The sequence below is a fragment of the Bubalus bubalis genome, chromosome 23 (assembly GCF_019923935.1).
Source record: "Bubalus bubalis isolate 160015118507 breed Murrah chromosome 23, NDDB_SH_1, whole genome shotgun sequence".
In the NCBI taxonomy this organism is placed as follows: Eukaryota; Metazoa; Chordata; class Mammalia; order Artiodactyla; family Bovidae; genus Bubalus; species Bubalus bubalis.
The window spans coordinates 25134461-25150221 of NC_059179.1; the positions used below are offsets into that span (position 1 = coordinate 25134461).

A 15761-nucleotide genomic window follows, 5' to 3' on the forward strand; every position below is an offset into this window, starting at 1 on the left:
CTCTGGGAAATAGTGAAGGACAGGGAAGCCTGGCATGCTGCAGTCCATGAGGTTGCAAAGTGTCAGACATGACTGAGCTACTGAACAACAAGACTAATGTACTCGAGGAAGGGGACAGTGACTTTTCTATTGTATGTAGTTGTTCCACAGTGGCAATGTGGATCCAAAAGACTCAATATTCTACAGCATGTTGATAACCTACAAGAGAGATCACTTTGTGAGTCTGAAAGCTGGTAATCAATACATTTGTACACAAATTTCACACATTTATGATGCATACAGCTCGGCATTCTTATATTATTTGATTCAATGATTCAGTGGTATCTTGAGACATCAGGTGTTTTTTTCATTGTTTTTAGCTCATTTAACCATATATTTTATTCAGAGACTAGAGTTTTTCAATTTTTCTCAAAAACTACACAGTGTGTATTTTGATTTAACCCCACAGAATAATTCTGCACTGACCTAGAAAGAATGTTCTTCTATTGATTCTGAGTTTACCATCATCCAGTCACTGGTCCTTTACTGACCAAGTATCCCTGGTAATCTTCTCTCACTAATTACAGGCCAAAGAGGAAGAAGTCCATCAGATGCGCCTTGACATTGGGAAGCTCAACAAAATCAGAGAACAAATCCATAAGAAATTGCACCAGATTGAAGATCAAAAGGGAGAAGTGGAACAGCACAAGGAAACCCTGAAAAATCAGATCTTGGGACTAGAGAGAGGTAAACAAAGAATCATTTTGTGTTTTGTTTTTATTAGATTATAAGCAATTTCATTGGTGACTTATGTCTTTTGACAACTCCACGCATGTAAGCACAAACCATGCGGAATGAATTCAGTGAAGCAACATTGAAACTAGTAAGTAGATAATATGGAGGAGACATCATTTTGTATACCTTGAACTTTCTTACCTTAAAAAACTCTTCAAAGGATTATATTGAGCCCAAAGTATTGCTCAGTATTTGTCAATGAAGTAAGTAACAGTAGGAGACATAAGAGACACTGGTTTGCTCCCTGGGTTGGGAAGATCCCCTGCAGGAGCAAATGGCAACACACTTCAGTATTCTTCCCTGGAGAATCCCGTGGACAGAGGAGCCTGGCCGGCTATGGTCCATAGGGTCACAAAGAGTCAGACACTACTGAAGTGACTTAGCACGCACGTATACTCTTAAGTCTGGGTTCTACATGATCTTTCCTTCAGTTTTCTTTTTCACAGAAGATGCAGGAGAAATGAAACTTGAATATTCCCTATGAGCAGTGTATGAGACAATAGTGTACCCGGAATCAGCAAGACAAAAATAAGTGGCTTCCAACTCCTTTCCTCTTACCATATGGCAAATCCCTGTTCTACCCAACTATCACTGTGACCTGTGGAGGGAAAATTTAAGTGCCACAGGAGGCCAGGTAGTATAGAAACATCATTAAGGATACAGATTCTGAAGTCAGATGTGCCTCGGTTCAGATCCCACCTCCTTCTCATTTAGCTTTTGGGGATGAAATGGCTAATATCAAAAGGACTGTGCCTGGCATGTAGTAAGTGCTTACTAAATGTCATCTATTATTATCCAGATATATTAATGCTTATAAAAGTAATGAGAGAATGCTATCCCCTCCTGAAAAAGAATATAATTAAAAATATGGCATATACTAGTTAAATATGGTGTGGTAGAAACAGCTCGCAGACTTGGAGACAGAGGGATCGGGATTTGATTTCCGACTGCACCAGAAAATGTGAGGCAGGAACACCTCACTGAACTCAGCCGTAACTCACTGACTGAGATGACATACCCAGAAGCATAAACATGTACATTGCCTCCCTAAAAGTTAAGTAAAATCTAGATCTCTAGATAAGATTATTAGAAATATTTGTCACTAAAGTCTTTGAGAAGTGCCAATATATTTCCTTCTAAGATATCGGAAACAATCTTTTACTGAGGCACAGTTGCAGTTGATCATTTCTCCACTTACGTACTCATTCAATACATTGAGTCCAGACTGTGTGCAGGCATTATGTTAGGCATTGGGTGCCTGGAGGTTCCTGCCCTCAGGATGCTTACAGTGTAGCTTATAATCTAGTGTAGTTTATAATCTAGTATCTTCAATGACAGATAAACACACACAAAGGTAGAACTGGTAGAGCACATTTTGTAATTGGCTTAGTGAATTTCAAAAGCATTCCCATATTAAAACTTCTGTATTTTTGCAGGCAATAGTTTTAAGCTGCCTGCAGAAAAAATTTCTCCATTAACTATTGACCTCAGTTCTTCATTCTTAAATCATGTTTAAAGAAGTCATCGTGCTCTCTCTTCTGGTTATTTTGTGGATCTCGTTAGCATCGTTATTTCTTCTTAGGGAGCACTTCCTTTTGATGTGTCCTATCAGACAGGGGTATTGCACATAATGGTTAGGAGCACGAGGCCCCCATATGTTATGATTTTCTGCCACAAAATCCAAGAAGCGAACTGAAAAATTGCCAGAACTAACAGGAGTTCAACAGGGTGGCAGGTTATAAAAGAAATATATAGATATCAATGGCTTTCTTTCCTACAAAGAATCAGTTACAGTGTATGATGGAAGACCCCCCTTTCACAATAGCAACTAAAGTAATAAAATATCTATGAATAAAGTTACCAAAATATCTGTAAGGCCTATATATATAAAACACTACAGAATTCTTTTGAGGGGTATAAAAAGGAAGACTTGAAAAATGGACCAATACACCAAGTTCCTGGATGAGAAAACTCAATATGGTATAGATATAAATCTGTCCAAATTAATCTGCACATTTAATATCTCCAATAAAAACTTCAGAGAGTTATGTTGCTTGGGACTTGAAAACTGATTCTAGGGTTCCTCCAGAAGAATAAACAGGTGACAATAGCCATAAAATTCTGGAAAAGAAGAGTGAGAAGGGAGCATTAGCCTTTACCAGGTGTTTAAATGTATTATAAAGCTTTAGTAATCAAATAGTTTAGTGAAAATGTGTGAATAAACAGATCAATGGAAAGGATTGGAAAGGCTACAAAAAGACCCGTGATTATCATCTAAGATAAAGGTGTTGTTTCATACCAGTGTGCAGTATGGATTATTAAGAAAATGACAGTAAGACAATAAACTACTTTTTGGGAAAAAAGTCAAGGTCAAATGTAGGAACAGTAAAGCCAAGATGGAGAGATTTAATGAAATTAAAACTATTTGTTGTTGTTGTTGTTTTTTAGCGACAAAAGACTCTATTGCTGTTTAGTTGCTAAGTCATGCCCGACTCTTTTGTGACTCCATGGACTGTAGCCTGCGAGGCTCCTCTGTCCATGGGATTTCTCAGGCAAGAATACTGGAGTGGGTTGCCATTTCCTTCTCCAAGGGATCCTCTCAACCCAGGGATTGAACCTGTGTCTCCTGCATTGGTGGTAGATTCTTTACCACTGAGCCACCAGAGAAGCCCCCAAAGACTCTGTATAAGAAGACAAATTGACTAAAACATTGCCAAAGAATTAGTATCGTCATTATTAATATATATAAGGTGCTCTTTCAAATTCACAAAAAGGTAAATAATTCATGAGAAAAATGGACAGAGGGTTAGTGTGGACAATTTGAAAAACAGAAAACAAATAATTGATTGTGAAACATGAGAAAGTAGTCGACCTCACTACCAATCAAAGATATGTGAATTAAATATAGACATACTGGTTTAGGAAAAGCTATCAGGTTGTCAAAGATCAAGGAGAATGGTAATAACTGTTCTAGTTTGGCTGTGGATTTAAACTGCTATTAATTTTTGGAGAGAAATTCGGCAGCTGGAGAAAAAGGTCTTTAAAAAGAAAATCACTTTTGGTTCAAGGACTTCCTCTCCGAATGACCAAATGAGCAGGAACTTTCATAAGATTATTGCTTATAATTGCAAAACAAAAAAATAAAAAGAAGCAATTTAAATGTTAAGATAAGGATTGGCTTAATAAATTAAACATTTTTATACAGTGAAATATGAAGTCTTTAAATGTTCTGATGTAGATACACATTTATATTATAGAGAGGTATTTATTTATATTGGTTAGTTATAAAAGCAAGTTACAAGACTGTATGTGTGTTATGGCTCCCTCTTGGTGTATGTGGTGTATAAATATATTTATATACACACATGTATTTGCATAGGAAAATGTCAGGAAAGAGGCACATCAAAATCTTAAGTAGATTCTGATTTTTTAAAATAAATTTGTTTATTTTAATTGAAGGACAATTGCTTTACAGTATTGTATTGTGTTGGTTTCTGCCAAATATTAACATGAATCAGCCACAGGTATACATATGTCCTCTCCTAGATTCTGATTTTTTTAAAAAATTTTCCCTTTAGTTTTTGGAATTGTTTTTTTTCCAGTTTCTTCCTGTGTTTCTAATTACTTGTATAATAAAAAATATTTCAGGAGAGCAAGGACTTTGGGGGCTTCCCTAGCATCAGAGTGGTAAAGAATCTGCCTGCCAGTGAAGGAGACATGGGTTTGATCCCTGGGTCAGGAAGATCCCCTGGAGAAGGAAGTGGCAACCTACTCCAGTATTCTTGCCTGGGAAATCCTATGTCTGGAGGAGTCATGTAGCCCTCCAGGCTACAGTCCATGGGGTCACAAAAGAGTCGGACACAACTTAGGGACTAAATAACTAGGACTTTTTTGGAGTCAGAAAGACCAAACTCCCAACCTTAGCCCTTGGCTGCAGACCCTTGGTGTATGGGTCTCTAAGCCTCAGTTTCCATCTCTTTAGTGGGATGGGAAGACTTACCTCACTGAGTTATAATGAAGATCACGTACCACTCAACAGAAAGCAGTTTTATAGCTACAGATAAATATATAAAGCAGTTTTCATGCCACTTTGGCAGATGCTTTCTTGGCAGGCTCTCTTTATATTTATTATTGTTTTTCTCTCTGGTGATTTAGAGGTGGAGGCCTCAAAGAAGCAAGCAGAACTTGATAAGAAAGCAATGGATGAGCTTCTGAGAGAAAGGGACATATTGAATAAGGTGCGTTTGTTACAGTAACACTGGTGAATAAATGTCTTTCTTTAGTGCTATAATATCTGCCTATAACCGGTTGCAAGGGAAAGAAAACTCGGAGCCAAACAAAAGTAGATTAGAACTAATAATAGTGCTCAATTGTCCTCTACGCAGCTGTGCACATCCATGTTCACTGGCTGTGAATTGAAACCACAGTATCACCTGTGAGCACAAAGGCACTTTGAAGAATTATCGTATAAACTAGCAGGGGATTTCAGAGAGTCTTGTGGTTTCTGTTCCTATTGCTGATGTCTTATTTGGCATCTAAGCAGTTGATCAAGATTTCTGATTTTAATATCTATAATTTGCAATTTTGTGCCAGTCCAGAAAATACAAGTGAGTTCTAATAAACTTTAACTTTTAGGTGTTTAAAGGATGGCCGGTTGGCCATACCAAGAGTCTCTAACCTTTCCTCCATCTTTTCTGGAGTGTTGGAGGCCTTGGTTTCTGCTTCTGGTGCTTATTCCTCCTAGTCTTTGAGCCCAGTATGGTCCAAAGCTGAGGGAGAGGCTGGGGGGAGCTTGAGGCTTACAGACCTCTCCCTCACCCCCCTTTCCTCTCCTGGCCCCTTCCAGAGGATTACCTCCATTGACAGTCACTCTGAGGAGATTAACTACATTCACAGGTCTAGGGTATGTGTTCCTGCTCAAGAATTCCCTCCAGGGAGAATGAAGCATGAAGCGATGTGCCGGGTGTAGAGTGGGGAGGCTGCTTCCACAGCAGACAGCTTGCTGGCTTTTGGTCAAGAGAGCTTTATCTTATCAAAGAAGATACAGCCTATATTCATTCATTTCAATTTTTTATTACTTTAATATTTATTATTTTAATTTTTCTTTAGGTTTCCCAGAAATGAATAAATGTTAACGAAGTAGATTATCCTGTAGTTTAGAGCAGACTAGGGAATCTCAGAAAGGAGTAGAAGATTAAGTATCTTTACATGCTGATCACTCCTTCAGAAAGTCATTAATTTTTTTTTTTGCATAATCCTAGAACTGTGCCTTTATTCCATAGATTTATAAATAACATAAATATATAAATAATAATATATAAATAATAATATATAAATAATAATATATAAATAATAATATAAATACTATTGTTGGAGTTAGATTAAAAAAAATTTTTTTGTAACATATACAACATTTAATCCATTTATATTTTGTATGTTCTGGTAAACCGCCTTTGGATTTTCTGCCACAATAGGACACCTAACACTTTAATTTTACAATTATTTGTTTAATTTGACTACATCAGCTTGGTCTTGAGGGCAGGTACTATTTTTTTTTTTTTTTTGATTTATATACTGTTTATTCTGAATCCCAATATAGATATGAACTCAGAAGTACAAATTAAAATCATATAAAACTTCAGCACTTCATGCACCACCACTACTTCCAAATGTTTGCATCCTTTCCAAACAGTCACCATTGAAAATTCAAATTTTTTTCAACAAGGCAGGTACTTTTTAAACCTTTTTTGTCTTTCCCAGCCATTGCATCCTTAGTGCCTGACAGAGTGCCTGCTCCTCTGCAGGTGTGCAGTCAACCTTTATTGATAATACCTCCTTTCCTCACTGACTTGGAATGCCACCTTCATTCAATGAATGACATAGTTTTGACAGGCAGCAATGTTCATATATTTGGTTCTCTCAGTGTCGTGTTGAAGGGACTTTGTCTTTCATAGAGCAAATGTTTAATTCAGTACTTGAAAGTAAAGTTGACCTTTTCCATTTTTCTACATCATCATCTGACCAAGGTTTCATGTCCTTTTTTTTTTTTAAACCAATTTATATTCCAGTGGTTTTCAGTCCTGACTGCAGGTCTGTATTGGTTAGAGATTTGGGAAGGGATTACGAAGTGCTTCGTGGAACCCAGGGGGCTTTCCAGTGGTAAGGGCTCAGTGGTAAGGAACCTGCCTGCCAGTGTAGAAGATGTGGGTTTTATCCCTGGGTTGGGATGATCCCCTGGAGAAGGAAATGGCAACCCTCTCCAGTATTCTTGCCTGGAACATCCCGTGGATAGAGGAACCTGGCAGGCGACAGTCCATGAGTTCACAGAGTCAGACACGACTTAGCAACTAAGCAGCAACACAGAACCTAAGGATAGAGCTGGGCCTCAGGAACGATGAAAACCTGGCCTTTCACTCTTGGGATGCACAGAAAGCCCCTCCCTCCACCACTAGACTTCCAGCTGAGTCATGGCTTCATTTCTGTCTTTCAGTGAAATCATCTCTGTCTGTCTCTGTTTCCCTGTCCAAATGGCAGAAAAAAAGCTATTGCCAATAAACAGCTCCGGAGTTTACATCTTCTACTGAGGTACAAAAATCTAGAGGTTCTATTTCGGAAGTCTTTGGGTCCATTCAGCTGTGGCTATAGAAGCAGACATGCTGTGGTCCATCACGAGCATGGCTGCAGAGTTGCACTGTATTAATTCTGTGTTCCAGAGGAACAACCTGACTTCTTGCGCAGCCAAACCAAGGCATTTCTATTGTAGTAGCATCAGAAACCACCAGGGCAGCTTCCCTGCCCTCCAAAAATGTACGTGCCAGGGTCCCATCCAAGATCCACGGAATCTCTGGAGTTGGGATGTGAGCATCTGTGTGTGTGTGTGTGTGTGTGTGTTTAAACAACCAGGTTCATTCTTTTTTAATGTAGTAAAATACACAGAAAACAAAATTTGCCAGTAGTGACATTTTGTACATTCACAATGTTGTGTAAAACATCATGAATCTAGTTCCAGAACATTTTAGTCACCCAAAAGGAAACCCTGTACCTATCAGGCAGTCACACCCCACTTTTCCCTCCTCCCATCCTTGGAAGTTACTCATCTGCTTTCTGTTTCTGTGGATTTGACCATTCTGGATATTTATATAACTGGAGTCATACCATATGTGACTTCTTATGTCTGACATCTTTCACTCAGGATAATATTTTCAAGCTTCAACCATGTTGTACTGTCTACTTCATTCCTTTTTATGGATGAGTAGTATTCCACTGTATGGATATAGCACATTTTGTTTATTTATTCATCCAGTTGATGAACATTTGGGTTGTTTTCCCCTTTTGGCTTTTATAAATAGTGCTGCTGTGAATGTTCATGTATAAGTTTTTGTTTGAACATGTGTTTCAGTTCTTTTGAGTAGATGGCCAGAAGTGATGTTGTTGGATCATATGTTAATTCTGGCTGTCTGTATTTTTAATAAGAAGGTTTTTATTTTATTTTGTAGTCAAAGCCTGTGATACATAATTAGGTTCAGCTGTTCTAACTTCACAAGTGAAAGACGAGAGTTGGAATAGAGATTGGTTTTGGGGTCAGCCAGCTCGGGATTCACATCCCAGCTCTGTCACTCCCCTGTTGTGTGAACTTGTGTGTGCGTGTGTATGAGCTCAGTCATGTCTGTCTCTTTGTGAGCCTATGGACGATAGCCTACCAGGCTCCTCTGTTCATGGGATTCTCCAGGAAAGAATACTAGAGTGGGTTAACATGCCCTCCTCCAGGGGATGTGCCCAACCCAGGGATCGAACCTGTGTCTCCTGCTCCTCCTGTATTGCAGGCAGATTCTTTACCACTGAGCCACTGGGGAAGCCCATGAACTTGTAGGCAAGTAGCTTATCTTCTCATTCTCAGTTTCCTACCCCTAATATGGGAGTAATAAGGCCCACTTTCTGGGGATGTTGTCTCTCAGTGCCTTTTTATGTGTGTTTATAATGCTCTGTGCAAAATTAACATAGCAAGCTCTTAGTAATCTGTAGAAAATATTATTTTTATTCATCTCCCAAACAATGCACCTAATTATTTTAGGATTAAGGCAACAAGTAAATTTAACCCAAAACCCACAAACATTTTTCGGTGCTGTCCTTATTTTCAGAATATGCTTAAGGCGGTCAGTGCAACCCAGAAACAGATAGACCTGGTAAAGCTCCATGAACAAGCCAAGAGGAATCTGGAGGAAGAAATCCAAAACTACAAAGAGGAAGCTCAGAAGCAGAGAAAGATCATCTTTCAACTGGAAAAAGAGCGAGATCGGTACATCAATGAAGCCAGTGACCTTACCCAAAAGGTAAGCTAGTCCTCCATGATATGGGTCGAGCATCAGTGCATTATTTCTGATTGCCACACATTGTTGCAAAGACAGATTATTCAGATTGCAGCTTGTGGTTCAAATGCTTTAAGATAGTGGGCAATAAGCTCTGCTAGCAAATCAGCTACTGCCCATATAGAGTAAACAAATGCTGATTAGATATTTCAGACTGTAAGTTTGGAGGAGCACAAATGCATGCGATCAGTCCATCCCTGGCAGGACATGTCTTCCTTGTAAAAGATGCCCCGTGATCCTCATACCCCTGGTTGGAAGCCATTGTAAAACAGCCTATTCCTCTTGCAACTTGATCATGTAAGAAGCTCCACTGATTGATTTACTGACCCTGAGAGGACTAGTTGTCAGTTCAGGCACTCATGTTCTCTAGTGTGGCTAAGCTTGTTAGCCTCTGTATCTGTCAGATTAAGTTGTAGCAAATACCCTCAGGTCTCAGTCGTTTATAGCAACAGAGATCTATGTTTTGTTCACATTAATGACCTTTGAGGGTCAGCCACAGCTCTGCTTCACGTCCTCTTCATTGCAGATGGACTCTGTTGGAATGTGTTGGCCTCTTATAGAGGGAAAACTGTGTAATAGTGAACCTTTGATATGCTCTCAGAGCTTCTGCTGGCAAAGGAAGGGTAAAGGGTCAGTCCACTCATATTTCATTGATCAAAGGGAGTTACGTGATCAAGCTTGATATCCTCGGGCAGCAGTGTGATTCTACTAAGGGAGGGGCCTTACCTGGTGAGACAGAGACTATATCTGAATGTATAATCTGTTGTAACCTCCTACATCTTCCTTCCTGGCAGTCAGTCTCCCACCACTCCTGGCTGCCATCACACTGTCAGAGTTGTTAAAAATTCCAATGAAATCTTATTATTACTCCCAGTCTTACAAACCTCAGTCATCTCTCAGAAACCTGGGGCAGTGCTTCCTAACATTCTTCGCATCACAGCATTGTAGAAAATAGCATGTCTACAGTATGTGGGAATGAGGGGGATGAGCCTGTGCAGGGCTGGAGGGGCTCACCCAGGGATGCTAGCTGCCCAGGTCCCACCTGGCCCACCTATGGATAGAGTGAATCAGTGTTTTGTTACATACCTGTAACCCATGCAAGACACAGCAATTCATATATTCTGACTTATACAACAGAGGCTAAGCTCTTTGTTTTATCTGGAAAGCCCTTTCCTCCCCCTTCTCGGAATGAAAAATTCTTATTCATGCTTCAGTACCCAGATCAAATGCTCATGTCTGGGGTCAAACCTATTTTAACTCCTTAGGCAGAGCTAGTCACTTCCTACTTCATGGGTTTGTTGATATCTCTGGAAGAGCTCTTACCATCTTCTAGTGTACTTATTTATTTATACCTTTGTTTGTAGTGAGCTCTTGGCAGCAAGGACTTTATCTTATTCTTCTCTTCATTTCCAGCACATAGTAAATGCTTGTAAATAGTAGGTACCAAAACTGGGTTGAACAAATAGATAGATGATGAGTGATAAAAAGAAGATTGCTGTCACTGATTTTAAAATAGGATTGTGTGTTTCTTTCCTTATGAAGGAGAGATACTGGTACCAAGTTTTGCTGGTAACTGGTTTTCACAATTTCTGATGTTTAACTGCACAAGGTTGCATAATGTCTCACCTAAATAATTTAAGCACAAGTTCTTAAAATATTATTTATCAACTATAATTTTTCTCTCTTACTTAACTCCTGACAGCGTGTATCAGTTGCTACAGAAACTTGAGTCACTTCTGGACATCTTATTTAAAAACATGTATATCTTTTTGACACTTTCTCATATTTCTTTCTTTACTGTCACACGCACACACACGTACCTCATTCCCACAAACAGAAAGCTCCCTTTCATGTATCCTATTTATAGGAAGTTGAGGAATAATACCAAGGACTGGGGGAAGATGTCATGAAACTGATATTTTCATCTCCTTCTAAAGTGGGTTGTTCCAAGTTTATCCTTTTGACCCCACAATTTCTTTTGTAAAAACTGAGTATATGAAGAATAAGAATGCACAGATTTTTATAAAAGAATATTCTTCAAAATAAATTGTGCAAATTTGCCATGTGCCGTTAAAATCACGTGTTTGAAAAATATTTTTTAAATGGGGAATATGGTCACAATATGAATCTGATAAGAACAAAATGCAAAATTATTTATATGGTTTGACCTAAATTTTATCTGTGTGAAGATGAAAAGGATTGGGGTCATTATATCATGGGGTGGGTAGTGAAAATTAAATGAGGTAATGTCGGTAAAGTATTTAGAATGATCTCTGGCACATAGTAAATGCTATGAAACATTTCATAAATAAGCAAGTAAATAATTAATTTGTAGATAAACAGCCCAGAATTTTTGCTCAAAGCGGCATTTGAATGTAGCTATTTTCAACTTCTTGTTAAATGTCAGTAACAGAGGTGAAAAGTTTTAATGGCATCAAACACTAAGGTTGACATAAGGCCATGCTACAATAGAAGAAAAGAGATTGGATGAGAATTTTAAAGCCAGTAGAGGTGAACTGAGGAAAATCCACCTGACCCTCAATTCACAGTCCCTCGAACTTGCTTGCAGTTGGGAAGGAGAGGGGCGGTGGTGAGCAGGAAATGGGGGGAGACAGGAGAAGATGAGAGAGTAGGCTGGGCTCTTCTGGGAGACAGGACCAGTTCCCAGGGCAGGAATGACCGAGGAAGTGCTAAGCATGGGACCTCCGATGGTCAAGTTTAAGTTCTTTACTGTGCTCTGTACCTGCAACAGTGACAGTCTGCATCAACCTTGTGGCTGGATTGTGCTTTGTGGGGGCAGGGATGGGGTGATGAGGGATATGGGATATGAGGTAACACACCTAGGAAAGGAACCATATGTGCCAGAGAAAAGTGCCAATCGAGAATCTGGAATTCTATTGAAATAGGAAATCAAAGCCACAGTGAATAGGAGAAATAGAATTACTCTAAGAATTCTTAGAGATACTAGGTGTCATGTTGGGCTCCCTAGCACACAAAATGAAGATTATAGATGTTCTGTTGTTGTGGTTAAGAACAGTGTGACCCCGGTAGGATAGAGGACTATCATCTGGGTTATAAGTCCAAGATGACATTACTTCTAAGACAAAACAAAGATAAAGAAAGGAAATGATGGATAAAATAAGGACCAGTTGTAAAGAGACTAAAAAAAATGCAAACCTCAAACCAACCCAAAGCAAGCAATGGTAGATTTAAAATCCACATTGAAGTTAGTAAGCTAATAAAGAAAGAACTGATGTGGAAAATGGAATCAGTGAAGTGGAGTGCAAACTTGAGTAGTTCTCTTAGAATGTTCAGTTCAGTTTAGTCACTCAGTTTGTGACTTTGTGACCCCATGGACTGCCGCACGCCAGGCTTTATTGTCCATCACTGACTCCTGGAGCTTGCTCAAACTCATGTCTATTGAGTTGGTAATACCATCCAACGATCTCATCCTCTGTTGTCCCCTTCTCCTCCTGCCTTCAGTCTTTCCCAGCATCAGGGTCTTTTCAAATAAGTCAGTTCTTCGCACCAGGTGGCCAAAGTATTGGAGCTTCAGCTTTAGCATCAGTCCTTCCAATGAACATTCAGGACTGATCTCCTTTAGGATGGACTGGTTGGATCTCCTTGCAGTCCAAGGGACTCTCAAGAGTCTTCTCCAACATCACAGTTCAAAGGCATCAGTTCTTCAGTGCTCAGCTTTCTTTATGGTCCAATTTTCACATCCATACATGACTACTGGGAAAACCATAGCTTTGACTAGACGGACCTGTGTCAGCCAAGTAATGTCTCTACTTTTTAATATGCTGTCTAGGTTGGTTATAGCTTTTCTTCCAACATTTTCTTCATACTCTTAGAATACAGGTGGAAACAAAAGACAAAAATGATCAAAGAGAGGATAAGAGATAAGGACAGGGAATAAAAAGCATCGTATAGGTTGCTGGTCTCTGATGGAGGAACTGAGCCCCAATTCAAAGATGTAACAGAAAATATTTTCTGGAGATGAAGAAAGAACTGTATATGCAAATTGAGCATGTTTGTGGCAAAATCAGTGACAGGAGAAATCTCATAGACTTGCTCTGGGAGAAAGTTGTATGTGTGTATGTTGTTTAACCCACATAGATAAAGAAAAGTATTCTCTGAGAGTTAGGCAAGAAGAAAAAGCTGAAGTCTAGTTCCTTTTTTTTAACAGGAAAAAGAGTAGAAGGTAATGGATCAACATGTGAAAACTAGGTATTTCTGAGTAGTAGGGATACGGATCGTTTTTAATTTACCTCTTGTGTGCTTTTTGTGTTCTTCAAATTTTCTGAAATGAATATATATTACTTTAGTATCCTGATCCAAAGAAAAAATACTAAAAAACCTTGCCCTTCAGTCAAGGACCAATAAAACCTTAGAGGAGCTTTATTTAAAATGTTTTCTAATCCATCTGTACTTGGTTCCCCTCTCTGGCAGGTGAAGAAGTCTGATGTTATTACAGTATCTGCGTTTCTGAGTGTGCCTCATGCCATTTACAAGTTCCTCGAGGGCAAGTCTTCTTGAGGTCTTTATGTTACTTATTCATTAAATAGGTATCCAAATATATTTTGAAAGGGTGAACGGAAAGCATAATTAGACAACTGAATCAACCAGTCAAAGACTTATTTTTAGGTATCTATATTAAATTCTTCTTCAGTAATCTGTTATCCCATGAGGTCACAAAGTGGACATGACTGAGTGCCTAAACTTTCTTAAACTTATGGGTCTGCTCGCCTTTAAATTCTTTTGAAATAGGTTGCCATGATGGACAATGTTATCTTAACTATCGTTGGCAATTTTAGCTGGCCTGATCTCCTCTTCCTTCTGGGCTACAAAAACAGTGTCAACATTTGCTTTCTGATTCTTTTTATTTAGAAGGAAAAAAAGGTGAAATCTAAGCTGCTGAAAGCCCTACATTACATTTTATTAATTTGACTTGGCTTTTGCAAATGAGAAAGAAGATCCCTTTTTGTGCCAGAATTGGATGGCTCAGAATCCCAAGCCTTTCCTTATGTGTTTGTCTCAGTCAACATGTGCCATGATATTACTGCATAATAAACAACCACCAGGTCTCACCGGCATGCAAAAACAAGCACTTCTTTCTCACTCACACACCTGCAGTTCACAAGGGTCAGCTGATCTGGGCTGAGCTTGCCTGGGCTTGGCCTGGGGCTGTGGGTTGGGTCCAGATGTTCTCTGTGTGCTTCTCATCCTTCAGGATGTGTACACTGTTCTCATGGAGAATGGAAGGAATGCAAAGGACAGACCCAACCATGCAAGCACAGTTCATGGGTCTCTACTTGCCTAATGTTCTCTGACATCCCATCAGCTATGGCAAGTCACGTGTCCAGGCCCAGCCTCAACAGCAAGGGCAAGTAGACTCCTCTCATAGAGGTGGTGGGAGCAAATATTCATGGAGCCATGACAAGCTACTATAGTGTTTCAGCACTTATTCTTTATAGTTGGACTTTTTTTCTTCTATTATTGGAGTATAATTGCTTTGCCATGTTGTGTTAGTTTCACTGTACAGCAAAATGAGTCAGCTATAGTGTATATATATCCCCTCCTTCTTGAGCCTCCCCCTACCCCATTCCATCCCTCTAGGTCATCACTGAGCTGAGCTCCTTGGGCTACACAGCAGCTCCCCACTAGATATTTTACACAGTATATATTCAGCACTTTTTATCTTCATGGTTTTTCCTCTGGTGCAGTATAAATTTTATTATTCAGCTAAATTGAGATGCACCAAGAGTGGCATTATAAGTTGTGGTGGTTTAGTTGCTAAGTCGTGTCCAATTCATGTGACCCTATGGACTGTAGCCCACCAGGCTCCTCTGTCCATGGGATTTTCCAGGCAAGAATACTGGAGTGGGTTGTCATTTTCTTCTCTGGGGGATCTTCCTGACCCAGGGATCGAACCCAGGTCTCCTGCACTGCAGGCAGATTCTTTACTGACTGAGCTATTAGAGAAGCCCAATTATAAGTTTTGGTCCACCATATTTACTGTTTTCTAGGCTTTTATAAATTTTAGGTAAGATCTTTCCTAGTTAATGATTAAAACTGGGGAACATTCTGCACATTATGCATTTGGCTCATTTTAGGACCCCCTTCTTTTTCATTCTAAATATTAAACTTCTAGCTATCCCCTCCCTTTTCTTATATACTGAAAAGCATTTTTCACAATGAATTCCTACTGACAAGTTTCTTAGCTCCCTGCTTATTTGCCTTATAACAATGTCAAACAAAGCTCTCGTAGACAGAGGTTCCAAGAAATGAATAATAATGTGCTTTCAAGGATTTAGAAGTAAGTGAGGATAGCAGAAGTTGATCAAAGAAATATCATTCACTAAATAGGTACTTCATAATAAAACGAAGTTTCTGTATTTTCAATATTAATTTGAAGTTTTTAATACAGAGCATCTTTAATAGGGTAGAACTCTGGAGAGAGCCTTCAAGGGGACATACACAAATTATAAGCTTTTCATGTTATAATGAAATAACTGTACTATGGATCTCTCTTTTCCTGGAGGAGAACAGAGTGATCCATAGAAAAAAACCAAATTGATTTTTTAAGTGCTAATATTATATAATATCACATAATGTTAA

General features: G+C 39.1%; 1 protein-coding gene across 1 annotated transcript in view; it reads left to right on the top strand.

The window, feature by feature from the left end:
- Positions 1 to 15761, top strand: part of CFAP58 (cilia and flagella associated protein 58) — a 106645-nt gene that overhangs the window by 22085 nt on the left and 68799 nt on the right. Inside the window, exons 7-9 of the mRNA XM_006050100.4 lie at positions 567 to 726; positions 4930 to 5012; positions 8913 to 9104. Coding sequence (XP_006050162.1) covers positions 567 to 726; positions 4930 to 5012; positions 8913 to 9104 — 435 coding nt within the window. The remainder of the gene's footprint in view (positions 1 to 566; positions 727 to 4929; positions 5013 to 8912; positions 9105 to 15761) is intronic.